A 13,867-nucleotide genomic window follows, 5' to 3' on the forward strand; every position below is an offset into this window, starting at 1 on the left:
CGCTGCGTATCCCAGGATCTGCGTTATTCCCCTGCGCAGTTTCCTGGTTTCCGCTTTTCCTAAATGGGTATGTCGGCCCCACACGGTGCAAAGAAAAAGGAGAACCCCACGTGGCACGCGTATCGGAGCCAGAAAATAAGTGACTTTCTTGTGTCCGGCTTTGCTCACGAGAGGGGACAGGTTAGGGCCGCGGCGCAGAAGCGCCCGGCAAGGTTTCCGAGAACCGGGGCACGTGACAGGAGCGTGTGATGTCGGTTCCCCCGGGAGCAGAGCCCGGTGCTGTCCGCCTTTCATCCTGGGTCTGGTGCGGAGGGTAGCAGAGCGGGCGGGAAGCTGGTGTGAATCTCGGAAAGACGAGCCCGGCTCTGCAGAGTGAGACGCAGTCAGCGCCTGCGATCCTCTTCCCCGGCCTGCGAAACATCGGATCGAACCAGCGGCTGTTTGATAGGAGGCTTTCAAAAAAGTTCAGGACACAGAGCTTCCTCGCTGCTTGAGCAACCAGGTCTTTGGAGATTAGATGTGTTTGAAACCGTCTGCGGTTTCTCTGTATGGCTCGGGGCATAACACCACTTCTACCTGGAACTTCTCATAGAAACTTTTCTATGTGTTTAGCAACTGAGGCTGGTACTTTCCAGCCCTGTCATCTCTCCGCTCCTCTCCCTGAAGCGCTTGGCTACGAATTGCATGACTGTGTCTGGTGATGGGGAGGCCGACGTGCTAGACTCTTACGTGAGGAACACAGCTGCGCTAGAGAGTGTGTACCGTGCACAGATCAGGAGGGCACGTCTAGTGTATCATGCATTCCTGTACATGTGCTTGTGCATGCACACACACACACACCCCACACATGCACACACATACACACGCACACACACAGAGACAGAGACACATGCATATGCATGGACACACATGTGCACGCCCATAACTGCAACACTAGATGCATTCCGAGCTTTGCCTCATGCTGACTTTGGAAGATAACTGTGCCCACAGGATCACGGGAGCCTCCATCCGTTGCACACGGAGCCGTGGGGACCCATGGACGCAGAAGCCACGAAGGTGGTGGTGGGAAAGGAGAGCCAGGAAGAGCAGGGAGGGCGCCGTGGGCCCCCGAGGCACGGGCATCAGCCCGTATGAGTGTGGAGTGCGTGTGAGTGCCGAGACCAGAAAGAGCACCGAGCGTGCTGAGAGGTCACAGTCCTCCCGTCGGGGAGAAGGAAGGAACGGGAAGTGGGAGGCAGGGCTGTCTCTGAGTCACATCCGTCAGTCGCATGGACTCGGCCACCATCTGTGTACTGCTGACTCCCCATGTCTGCTGGCCGGACCACAGCCTGAGTGCCTAAGCCCCGTACTCAGCTGTTAGCTCGGCACCTGCACTTGGGGGGTGGACAGACAGGTGCACAGACAGCCCACCTGCTCCTCTCCTGGGCTCACCTGTGGTTAACAGGTGCTCAGACTAATAGGTGCTCAGCACACCTGCTCCTCTCCCGGGTTCTCTGCAGTTAACAGGTGCTCAGACTAACAGGTACTTAGCACACCTGCTCCTCTCCTGGGCTCTCCTCTGGTTAACAGGTGCTCAGACTAACAGGTGCTCAGCACACCTGCTCCTCTCCCGGGTTCTCTGCAGTTAACAGGTGCTCAGACTAACAGGTACTTAGCACACCTGCTCCTCTCCTGGGCTCTCCTCTGGTTAACAGGTGCTCAGACTAACAGGTGCTCAGCACACCTGCTCCTCTCCCGGGTTCTCTGCAGTTAACAGGTGCTCAGACTAACAGGTACTTAGCACACCTGCTCCTCTCCTGGGCTCTCCTCTGGTTAACAGGTGCTCAGACTAACAGGTGCTCAGAGAGCACACCTGCATGTCCCCCGGGCTCTCCTGCTACAGATGGCTTCACCCTTCACCCTTCTGTTCACACCAGAGCCCAAGACACCTTCTTCAGGATTCTCTTTCCTTTTTCTCCAGAAATTCCATTCTTTAAAAAGCCGTTCTGTCTCTAATGTCAGATTGTCCGTGGGATCTGTGAAATTCTTTGCCATGTTTAGGCCATTCCCACCTCTTGCTTAGAATTAAAATACTGTCCTGATGTGTATTTGTCTCCTCTCTTTCTTAACTACCCGTTTTGTAGATGGCGGCCAACTCGTGCTTTAGAAATGCGCGCCGCGTAACGGGTCTCTCCCCCTTCTGCCTTCTGTCGCTCTTCGTCTTCTCCCCAGAGTTCGTCCTTCACTGCTTCCCCCTGTCCCTCCCCAGCTTCCTCCTCAGACCCAAATCCTTCAGACCTTTTGTTCGTCCTGGTGGGGACTCCATCCGTCGTGTAAAGTAAGTTTGCCTTTTAGTGTCCTGGTTGTTCCGGTAAACAACAGTCCTTCCCCGGGAGAAACCGGCGTGGGCCTGCAGACTGCCGCGACGCGCGTGCGCTCCCACAGCCGAGAACACGGAGGGAAAGACTCCGAGCTCCGCGTCCCCTCCTAGAGGGCTCTTCGGGGTGCCCCTCACCGGGCTCGCGCCTGGAGGGAGCTGCGTGGGGGGCTCTGGGGCCCCGCAGAAGCGCATCTGGGCTTCCCACTCTGCCTGCTGCAGCTCCCACAAGCTGGCCGGGTCAGTGAGTTGCTCTTCGACTAGCTTTGTCTCCCACTCTCTCCAGGAGGGTGTAGACCTGCCTCTGTCACGCCTTCAGCCATATGGCACAGAGAGTCCGCTTCCTCGGTCTCGGAAAGACACGTGGTTCCCCGTAAGCAGGAGCATATCACGTCTCTGTTCCCCGTCCTCTGTAGTGTGAGGCAGAAACCTCCTTCCCTGTGCCTACGGCAGACTCCACCGTGGGTCGAAGCCCACCGCTTTCTGACTCGGCAAACAACATCCACCGAACCAAGCTCTCATGTAGGTCACGGAGCACAGAAGTGTCCGGGGCTGTTCCCCACGTGCACACACACCGAACAGTGTCGCTCCGTAAGCAGGAATCCCTCTGTGACCCGCAGCCAGAGTCAGCCTTCATTGGACAGGCTGATTCTGAGCGCTAATGTCACTTTCTAGTCACCTTGTAAAATTTGATAATGTTTCCCCTGGTCAGTGAAGAGTTACCACAGTGAACCCCTCAGAGGCCACTTTATTCCGAGGATTAGCTGATGCCTCTCCATTGGCTTCCGAAAGGTGACAGAGGAGAAGGAAGATACGAATCGTTCAGATGACCTGGCCTGACGCATGTCGTTCAGTCTCAGAGTGTCCTGTGGAAGAGACAGGCTTCATCAAGGACTGTGAGGGACATAGCTGAATGTTTGTCAGGATGTCCCATGCTCGTGTTGAAATGCAATCTCATGAAGGTTAGGATAGGACTGTCCTTCCTTTTAAAAATATTTCTTGATTTGACAGAGAAAGAGAGAATGAAGCAGAGGGAGCTGCAGAGGCAGAGGGAGAAGCAGGCTCCCCGCTGACCAGGGAGACTGATGTGGGACTCGATCCCGGGGCCCTGAGATCATGACCTGAGCTGAAGGCAAACGATTTGGACTGAGCCACCCAGGTGCCCCTAGCGTATGACTTTTATAAGAACACTGTGAATTTCATCGCAGACCAACGAGAAGTAAAGAGTAATTACAACTTTTTGGTATAAGCCAGGGGAATGACATCTTATAGGAAAGAGAGTAGTAAATGCCAGCATGTCGATTACTTTGTGAGGGACCTTTTCCCAGGTCTGCGGGCCACTAGGCGTTTCAGTGACAAAAATCTCCACAGAAGCAGAAGCGGACTGCTCACGTCGTACCAGAAAAGGGCCCCTGAGGAGGAAGGAACCGACACGCGTGGCTGGAAATGCAGCTTGCTTTTTGGAGGCAGGAGGACCTTTTCCACGGTCGACAGATTGCACAGGTTTTTCCAGCTGCGTGAGACAACTGGGGTTTTCTTCTAGTTTTTCATAACAAAAATGGAGCCGAGAGGAAATACGCTGAGGCTCTTGATCTGTAAAATTAATCCGAATTTTGACATTTGGAAAAATAGCGAACTCGTTCCGTTGTCTCACTTTTGGGACTGATAGAGTATCCGTCAGACCTCCGATCTTTTCACAACACGTAGACATGATTTTAGTGCATTTGGATTTGATAGTGACAGAGCAGGACTGGCGCTCAGAACCAGGGCCACGCTCCTAGCACGGAGCCCCTGTCTCTGTCCTTTCCGAGTGGCGTGGGGCTCGGCAACCCTACGCGTCTGTGCCTCTCAGTAAAGCAACCACATTTCCATCTTGAGATACAGAAACCTGCATCCTTACGTGTAGGTAATGGAAAACAAAACTGTGTGTAGGACATAGTAAAGTACAAAGGCAAAATTCACGTAGAGATTAGCCACCAGTATCGACACATTTGCTCATTCTCTGGCAAATGCCCAAAGTCACAGATTACTAAAGGGGTTTCACAAACCATAAGTTCATTTGTGAAAATCGTTAAGTCCTTAGTTATGAGTTAACAGATACTTTTGCTGTGACCAGCAGGATTCTTGACGAACGTGGTAATCAGGAAAGGGATGAGTTTTGCCCGAGAGCCCTGTAGGTTCTCTGTCTGGGCCCAGCCCGTGTGTGTGCTCCAAGCTCTCTGCGCTGCTGGTTCTCACTGGGGGGTGACCCAGTGCCTCTCACGAGGGAGCCGGTGAGGCTGTGGTTTGTATTAAACAGAATGAGTTTGGTCCTCAGCGGGCGCGGAAGCCCTTCTCCCGGACCTGACGGCATCTCCTCACCGGGCTCATCCTGACGTACAGCTTTTTATAATCAACTGGGAGGTAACGTAGTGAGGAAATGTTTCAGAGTTCGGTGAGCCACTCTAGCAAAGTAATCGAGCCCACGGAGTTGGTGGTTGAAACCTCCACTCGATAGCAGGTAGTGAGAGTCACAGGGGACAACCTAGAATGGTGACGAGTATCTGAAGTGCGGCACAGTCCTATAGGACCGAGCCCTTATTCGGGAAGAGCTGGTGCCATCTACACCTAGGTGGTGTAGACAGTGTCAGAGGGGGACACCTCCTGATTTGGACGGTGTCTGTAGGCAATCAGATGTTGTCTTAGGGCACACGGGGTCAGAGGGGGACACCCCCCCCACACGGGGACGGTGTCCATAGGGATCCGATGTCATGTGCAGGTAGATGGTGTAGATGGTGTCAGAGGGGGACACGCCCCACCGACGTGGACGGTGTCTGTACGGGATCTGATGCCGTCTTAGGGTACACAGTGTCAGACCTGAGCTGAACTGTAGGACACCCCGCGGGGGTCTGAGCCTGGTCAGTGATGTGATAAACCCCCACTGTACACACTGGATTTGGGTGCAGAAGACTAGAGCCTCACAAATGTTCTTGGGAATGCAAACATTTATTTCAACTAAAGCACAACGTGGTATGTTAGAACCTGAGTAGCGTAAGTGTCCCTTCCCTCTGAATCGTGTAGGTGATCCTGTGCGTGTACTGGTGTGAGGAGTGGTGGGCGGTCAGTGCACGTTCCCCGCACCTTCCCCGGGCTCCTGTCTTCCCTCACGGACCTGTCGGGAAAGGTTCCTATCGGTGGACATTACATGCCGCTCCATCTGGTCTCCTCCCCGGGGCTCCTGGGACTCAGAAAGCAGAAAGTTTGGTGGAGTTTCTAACCATGCTGCTTCCCAAACTAGGCATTGGGTAAAGGAGAGTTGTGAGGTCAGTGGGAAGTTCTGAGATCCTTATTACAAAACCCTGTAGCTAATGGCCTGGCTCCGTGAACGGAAGTGGCCCATGATGCACGGAGAGCAGGAACCTGATGGAAGACGGCACTGGGGTTACAGCTCACTGTCACCGCGGCCGCACCTGCGTGGAACTGGACACTCTTCTTAGTGTTTTTGAACCCCATGGTTTTCGTTTTCAATATGTGCAGGCTGACGTCACTTTCTCGGGGGGTCTGCGCACGGTGGCCCGTGGGCCACATCTGGCCCACCGCCTGGTTTTGTAAATAAGACGGTAGCGGCCCACGGCCACAGCCCTTGTTTGCAGATCATCTGTGCCTGCTTTTGAGCCATCGGGAGAGCTGAGGACTGGGGTAGGACTGCACAGGCCCCGAAGCCAAAATGTTCGCCGTCCAGCCCTCAGCTCACAGCTGGTTGACCCTGCTCCGTTTCGTAGGACGACAGTAAGAATAGAGATAGTCTTGCAGAGCAGACAGGTGGGGACGACGGACGGACAGAGTGTCGTACCCCACACGGACAAGGAGAGCCAGCCAGTGCATTCTGAGCGAACGGGGTCTGGAACCTAGTGACGAAGGAGCCTGATATACTGTAGGGATTAAGAATGGCACAGACCTGCGACTGCATCAAAACAGGAAAACGAAAAGAACGGTAAAAGCAGAGCCAGTTGCGCCATGAAACCGTGACGGGGAAGAAGTGGCCTGGCCTAGGGTGGTAGAAATCACAATTTGAATCACCTCCTTCGGAGGAATGTTTCCTGGTGTCTTGATTAGAGACTTTCTCTGGGTGCCACTGCATGTGGGACATCTGAGCTTGGGGTCATTCTGAATCACGTTTACATCGTCGTTGCTTTGCAACAAGTACACGGTAAACGCAGTGTTACACTGACGGTGGGGAAAGTCATGTTAAGAAATAGCGGTGAATATGCGTACGGACCCATCTCGTCTTTCCTAAAGCATTCTACTGCAGCCGTCCGAGCCTCTTCTCGTAACTCGTTTCCACAAACACCCTTTGGCTGCTTTTCCAAAGCATAGGCACCAGCTGCTTGTGAGATGCAAACACCACCTTCTCTCCTCCCTGTGCTCCCGCCTGACTATGCCCTGCCCTGTGCGTGAGCCTTTGGGAACACCCTCTACTGTGTGTGGGATCACTCGCACGTGTGTCCACTCCCGAAGCACAAGCTTTGTATCTGCAGTCTCTGGCTCACTGCCAGACACTTGGGAAGTGGTCACTAAGTACTGACAAGAAACAAGGAGCGAATGGATGAACGGATGAATGCACCCTTCAGCTCCACTCCCCGTCTGAGGTGTCATCGCATTGCATTTGCTGACCCTTAGTATTTCATGTAAAAAGTCGATTGAACATGTAGGGCCTGTCTGGGCATTGATATATAATGCTGGTATGTCCAGGAAGAGCTCTCTGTATTGTTCTCAGGCCACGTGGTTTTTTTTTTTATTATTATTAACATAGAACATATCACTTGTTTCAGGGGTACAGGTCTGTGAATCATCAGGCTTACACACTTCACAGCACTCACCATAGCACATACCTCCCCAATGTCCATAATCCCACCACCCTCTCCTTCCCCACTCCCCCCAGCAACCCTCCATTTGTTTTGTGAGATTAACAGTCTCTTATGGTTTGTTTCCGTCTCTGGTTTTGTCTTGTTTCCTTTTTTCCTCTCTTCCCCTATGATCCTCTGTCTTGTTTCTCAAATTCCTCATATCGGTGAGATCATAGCATAATTTCTTTCTCTGACTGACTCATTTTGCTTAGCATAATACCCTCTAGTTCCATCCACGTCATTGCAAACGGCAAGATTTCATTTCTTTAGATGGCTGCATAGTATTCCATTGTGTATATATACCACATTTTCTTATCCAGTCATCTGTTGATGGACATCTAGGCTCTTTCTACAGTTTGGCTATTGAGACCACGTGGTATTTTCATAGTATTTCACTTATTTTCTTTACAACTACAAAAAATGCATAAAAGGAGAAATACCATTCACATCTCTTTTTTAAGTCAGAGCAGCTGTCCCACCCGGCGACTGTGTACTGGTAACAGATTACTTTTGACCAGGAAATCACAGTGTTCTACTCTGTTGCAGAAGAGCAACTTGGGAAAACGGGAAAGAGCGGGACACACCTGCAGCCGCCTTTCCAACGACGACGGCCCACGCGGCTCCTGGAAATCGGAGCCCCCTTCTATCAAGACAACCAACTTCAGGTGAAGGTCTACTGGAAAAAGACCGAAGGTATGCAAATGCTCTCTGACAACTTGTTATCTGTGTAAGAGGCCCCGTGACACCAGAGGGCTAGTGAAAGATTCAGGGTTGAACCATGGTGTGAATAGTTTTTGTTTTTTGTTTTTTTAAGATTTACTTATTTTACAGAGAGAACATGAGGCAGGGGAGGGCAGAGAGAGAGAGAGAATCTCAAGCAGATTCCATGCTGAGGACAGAGCCCGGTGTGGGGGTGGATCTCACGACCTTAAGATCATGACCTGAGCTGAAACCAAGAGGCAAATGCTTCACTGACTGAGCCACCCAGGCGCCCTGCCATGGGGGTGACATTAAGGGAAACAGAAACCCAAACAGAATATTTAGATCCTTTTTATTATTATTATTTATTTATTTTAAATTCCTGCTGCTGTGAAGTCTAAGTGAGCTGCTGCTTCTCTCCCAGGAACCCATACCGTGTTTAGAAATCAGCACCGTTAGTCAGCTGGTTGCATTTTCTCATCTCAGGGATGTTAGCCTGGCTTCACTGCTTTCCCAGAAGGCCAGTCCTGTCTCCAAGACACTCAAAACACTCATTATTCTGCTCTATAAAGTTTTGTTCTAAATGAGTTTGTTGTTTAAAAAAAGACACACAACCCAAATAATTTGGGAAATAGAGAAAGAAGTCACTTATTTCAGTCTGGTCTCCTAGAAACAGTATTTTGGCAGATGTCTTTTCAAAATTTTCCTACACTTCTGTTCTTCCTTCAGTTGTTTTATACACACACACACAAGTCCATATATGTATGTAAAAAGTACACATTTTCATATAATGTAGGAGCATTCTGCACTATCCTGTATTTCTGTTCTCTGTTTAACTCACTTCTGTGTACGGACACACCACAATATCCTAACACACCATCATCCCACTATAGCAGAACTCCCGGATGTCTTCAGAATTGCCATTTTACAATTAATACTGCAAGCCAGATTTACCCTTGGAATTAATTCTGTTTTGAGTTTGTATTTGAATAGCTGTCTTTAGGATAAATTCATTTTCTTTGGTTTTCTTTATTCGTAAGATTTTTGTGTGTATTATCGAACTAGTATTTTTGGAATTATTTGATGTTCATTTCCATATCTACCACTCGTATGCCTTTGGAAACACAGGAAAGACCGATTGTTTCAAGAGTTCACTTTTAACAGTTCTTCCGAAGAACACTGTTACACAGAGCGTTGGTGTTGGAGGGCCACCTGGGTGGCTCAGTTCGTTGAGCGTCTGACTCTTGATCTCAGCTCAGGTCTTGGTCTCAGGGTTGTGAATTCAAGCCCCACGTTGGGATCCATGCTGATCATGGAACCTACATGAGCAAAAAAAAAGGGAATATTGGTGCTGGAGTTCTTTTTGTTCCAGAATTTTTTCTAAGCTGCTGACATCCATTCTGTAGCCAAAATAATATTACAATTAATATTAATGTCTTATTACTCTCCTACGTTAATTAAAACTAAATTCCATTTATTCAGTATTATTTATTAAAAGTTATTCATTCATGTATATCCCTATTTGTAAACATAATAAGTTTTAGGATAATTATTAAATTACAAAATTTATTTGATCTATTATGTTTACTGACTTTAGATTAGAACTGTATCAGTCGTAAAACATTAATATTGAAACTATAAATATATAATGAAATACAAATGTACGCATTGAGAATACTTCTTAAGCATACAAGAGCATGAAAACATGAACGTATAATGAAATACAACCATAAGCATTGAGAATACTTCTTAACCATACAAGAGCAACCATTGCTGTTGTGACTTGTAAACTTGAAGATCTGTCTTGCTGATATTTGAAATGTTTATCACTCAGAACCATACCGTGCACGCTGGGCCTCTCGGGTGCATGAGATCCAGGGAGCGGGAAACGACCTCATTCTGTTGGGGAAGCCGTACTTCATGCAGGGCTGGTCTGCCCTTGCTCCGTGTGGAGCTCCACCGATGGCTGTTTTTAGCCAGGGCTGGGGATTTGGTTTGCCCCGGTGGGGGCCTCTGCAGCACAGGGCTGCCGTGAACACAGGTCTTTGATGCACGTGTTCTCCCGGACGAGGGGGACCCTGGGTGATTGGAGCATGCAGAGCTTTGGAAGACCTGACACTTTCTCACAGAGGTTGCAGCTTCCATTCCCACTCTCAGGGCACGATCGTCCCCAGTGGACCCCCCTCTCTCTGCCGCGTGGAGTTTCCATCTTTTTGAGTTGAGCAGTTCTGGGACCTGTGTCTCGATGGCTCCGTACTGTCTGATTGCGTTTTTAAGCTCTTCAGCCGCGCTGTTTGTCCTGCAAGAGGCCTTTACATGTTGAGTATAGGTGTCACCTGCCGGTTCCCTGGTTTCAGCGTTTTCTCCTTGCGTGACCAATCCATCCTTCCTTCCTTCCTCAGTGCTTCTGTGTTGTAGAGGGGACCCATTCATCATTTTGTTTCTCTGGGTGAGAGACCCTGGTTGAGGATCTTTGCTTACACAGGGTCACACAGATCCTCCCCTCACGTCCTGGAACTTGGACCGCTTCCCCCTTCTCTCTGGGGCTGTCTTCCTCCTGGAACTGAGTTTACGTGTGGAGCTCACTGCTCCTTTACGCTTCCGGCCCTCCTGAGCTGCAGCAGAGCTGACCGAGCAGCCTTTGTTGAACTGCGGGCTGCTGCCCCGGCCCTACCTCCCACGTATGGGCATCTTATCTGTTTGACTTTCTCTGGAGTCACTTGGCGTTTCCCCCTCTGCAACTTTCTGGCATTGCCATGTTGTCTTAACTACTGTGAATCTGTAAATATTTTTAATCATAGTTCTGCAGTTTTTACTTCATTATCAAGTTGTCTTGACTGTTTTCGGTCCTTTGTGCTTTTATATCAGTGTTTATATTAATTTGTCAGTGCCCACAGAAACCTTGTGAGATCTCTGTTGAGATTACAGTCAACATATGGTAACAGTGATTTATAATGTGTAATGCAGAGGCTATAATAGTTCTATTAGGATTATTCTAAGGTGTTTGTGTTTATTGCGATCCCACTCCATACATGTGTACTTTTCCTCAGTTTTGTCTCCTAACTGTGGCTGTCCTACAGACATAGACATCCTCTTTCAATGTCTTGATGGTGAATCGGACTCTCTTGTTCTATTCCCTTGCTCACTGCATTTCCTGTGATGATTCTTTCCCATTTTTCCATAAAAGCTACCGTGTAGCATGTGCATAAGGAGAATGTGATATTTTCCTGCCCAGACCTGGACCTTTCCTTCTGTCCTTGCTGTAACGCCGGCTGTGATGTTCAGTGCAGGACGCCGTAGGAGTGATCCCTGCAGGGGTGACGTTTGTTTTTTATTTTTGATTCCTCATTTGTGTTTGTTCAAAGCGGAAATGAAGCAGAAGTGCTGCTTTCTTTTCTTCCTCTTGGTTACGTGGTTGAAGATTTACTAGTCCTTCTGATTACATGGAAACAGGTTAATGGTATTGATGGTTGAGGCAAGTCAGTTTTCTAAATATCTGTTAGGAATTATATGTAAAACACTGCATGCTTGTAAACTACTATTTGAGCCACAATAACATGGAGTTTAAGAACACGGTCTTTACACTGAGATATATTTTGTGTAAAAGCCCAGGCGAGCCACTCACCAACGTGTGGTGTCGGGCAAATCACTCACCAGGCAGCACATCAGTTTCTCATCTGTAAAGAGGGAGTAATGGTGCCCATCTCACGGGGGTGGTGAGTGATGTCATGGGACCTGTGTGCGTGTGTGCATGAACACAACGTGTGCAAGTGGACATAACAGATTTTATGTCCATATACAAGTATCTGCTGCTTTTACCTTCCCCAGCTTTATGGACTAGAATTGCTCTAGAACATGGTGCATATTTGAGGTGCCCAGCGTGACGACTGGATGTACATCTCTACCATGATTGGATTTGCACAATAAGGTCATGGAGCACACTAACCGCAGGCATGATGTCTGATGTAAGATTTCAGTAGACATACTTCACCAGATGAACAACATCCCCTACTGCTTTTGCTTTTTTTAAGATTTTATTTATTTCAGAGAGAGAGTATGTGTGAGTCAGGGAGGGGCAGAGGGAGAAGCAGACTCCCAGCTGAACATGGAGCCGAGCGCGGGGCTCAGTCCGAGGACCCTGGGATCATGACGTGAGCTGAAGGCAGATGCTGAACCGACTGCGCCCCCAGATGCCCCATCCCACTGTTATCTGCAGTGTTTTTCTCACGGATTCATGTGCAGTTTTATCACATATTCTTCTTGAAAGTAATGAGAAGGTCAAGGACTTTTTCTTCTTTATTGTATTAACATGATGATCTAAAGGGAAAGTGATAGACTGTGTCGTAGGTTTGTTGTGGGAATTAAATGACAGTACACATACCGAGTGCTTGGGGACAGTGCCCAGCACAAAGTAATCACCCCAGAAATGTCAGGGTTCTTACGGGGTTTCCTGTAGGTGGAGCCCTGAAGGCTGGCCCACGGGCAGAGGGGAAACAGGACGCTAGGAAGGACGGTGAGCGCCTCTGAGCTAGGCACTTCTTGGGGCTTTAGGACCAGCTCCGTTTTCCTCCTTTGCAGACAAGGAGGTATGATGCTTTCACAAACGGTCTCGTGATTGATTTGCAACCCAAATGCGAGGAGTTCTAAGCATTCCTAAGCATTCCGCTTGGCAGATGAAGTGGGATTAACCACCACTGCCCTCTGTCTGCGGCAGGAAATGGTTAATACTCCCATACAGCTCAGGACTTCGTTCTGTGGTCGGCTCGTGGGTTGAACTGGAACGCCTGCCGGGGCGGCAGTGACTTTGCCGTTGGCGTCTGCCCGGGGAGGTCGCTTTCCACGTAGGTTACACGGCCCCTTAGGGACCGAGAACAAGTCACGCCATCCCTAGAGATGTCTTTTTTTCTAATAAGCCCTTTTCCTTAAATTCTATCCATCCTATGTCCCTTCGGATGGTAATGTGAAAGCCAAATGCACGTCTAAAAGCCAGGGGGGGACACAGCAGGAGTTCCAGACTCTCGCCCATCTGTTCTCTCCCAGAAGCCCGTTGGGCAGGCACCATAGGACCTACAGTATCCCAAACCCGAGTTTCCCGAAACAGTGATGGAGCATGTGCTGTTCATAACTACTGCACACGTAGGAGACGAGACTCCTTTTAAGTCAACAGATGGTCCCACTGTTCACGAATTCTGGGTAGAATGTGAATGTGAGATCTTTCTCTGTCCTGGAAAAGGACCCTGTGGCTGGCTTTTCTGGACTTTTTGACTCTGTAAAATCATACACTGTGGGCCTCTTATGCAACCTGCAACACCCATCTCAAATGCTTTTTGAACACTACCTCGAAACCTAATGATGTACTGTACGTTGGCTAACTGATCATAATAAAAATAAAAGTGAAAAACAATATTAAAATAGGAAAAAAAATTCTGAGAATATTCTTGAATCATAACTAATTTCCACCAGTGGATCCACTGGGTTGAAAACCTTAAAAAACCTGAATGCTTGTGACAGATCAGAGTAGATGAGAATCTTGTTCACTAGTCAAGATAAAACTGTAAGTAGAAATGGGTTTCTAGATATCTGTCACATTTCCTAAAAAAGCGAAGCTGGCCAGCATGTTGGTTTTGGACTTGGAGCTAGGAACTCACAAGCACAAATCTGTTCAGTTTCCTTGAAATTTCCCAAAGGGAGAGCGTCCTTTTTTATTATTATTATTATTTATGATGACAGAGCATATTATTTCTAAGGGAAATGACTCAAACATCATGTGTTAGCCCAACAGAGTGCCTGTGTCGCTGGGGTGTAACAGTGAATGCTCTCGAAGGAAAGACGTACCCTCAAGAATGAATCTGCAGCCCTAAAAGGAATAAAAAATTGGCTACTTTTATTAATTAGCAATTTTATTATTCTTCAGACAACAGTTCCG

At 48.8% G+C, this 13,867-nt stretch overlaps 1 protein-coding gene and 1 long non-coding RNA gene across 2 annotated transcripts in view; one reads left to right on the forward strand and one right to left on the reverse strand.

Moving 5' to 3' along the window:
• The window catches only part of ANOS1 (anosmin 1), a 175,514-nt gene that overhangs the window by 138,243 nt on the left and 23,404 nt on the right, over positions 1-13,867 (forward strand). The window contains exon 9 of the mRNA XM_082717179.1: positions 7,789-7,935. Coding sequence (XP_082573305.1) covers positions 7,789-7,935 — 147 coding nt within the window. The remainder of the gene's footprint in view (positions 1-7,788; positions 7,936-13,867) is intronic.
• The window catches only part of LOC309856269, a 427,099-nt gene continuing 422,088 nt past the window's right edge, over positions 8,857-13,867 (reverse strand). Inside the window, exon 6 of the long non-coding RNA XR_014307123.1 lies at positions 8,857-9,260. This is a non-coding gene — a long non-coding RNA (uncharacterized lncRNA). The remainder of the gene's footprint in view (positions 9,261-13,867) is intronic.

This window comes from Mustela nivalis, assembly GCF_964662115.1.
Source record: "Mustela nivalis genome assembly, chromosome: X".
In the NCBI taxonomy this organism is placed as follows: domain Eukaryota; kingdom Metazoa; phylum Chordata; class Mammalia; order Carnivora; family Mustelidae; genus Mustela; species Mustela nivalis.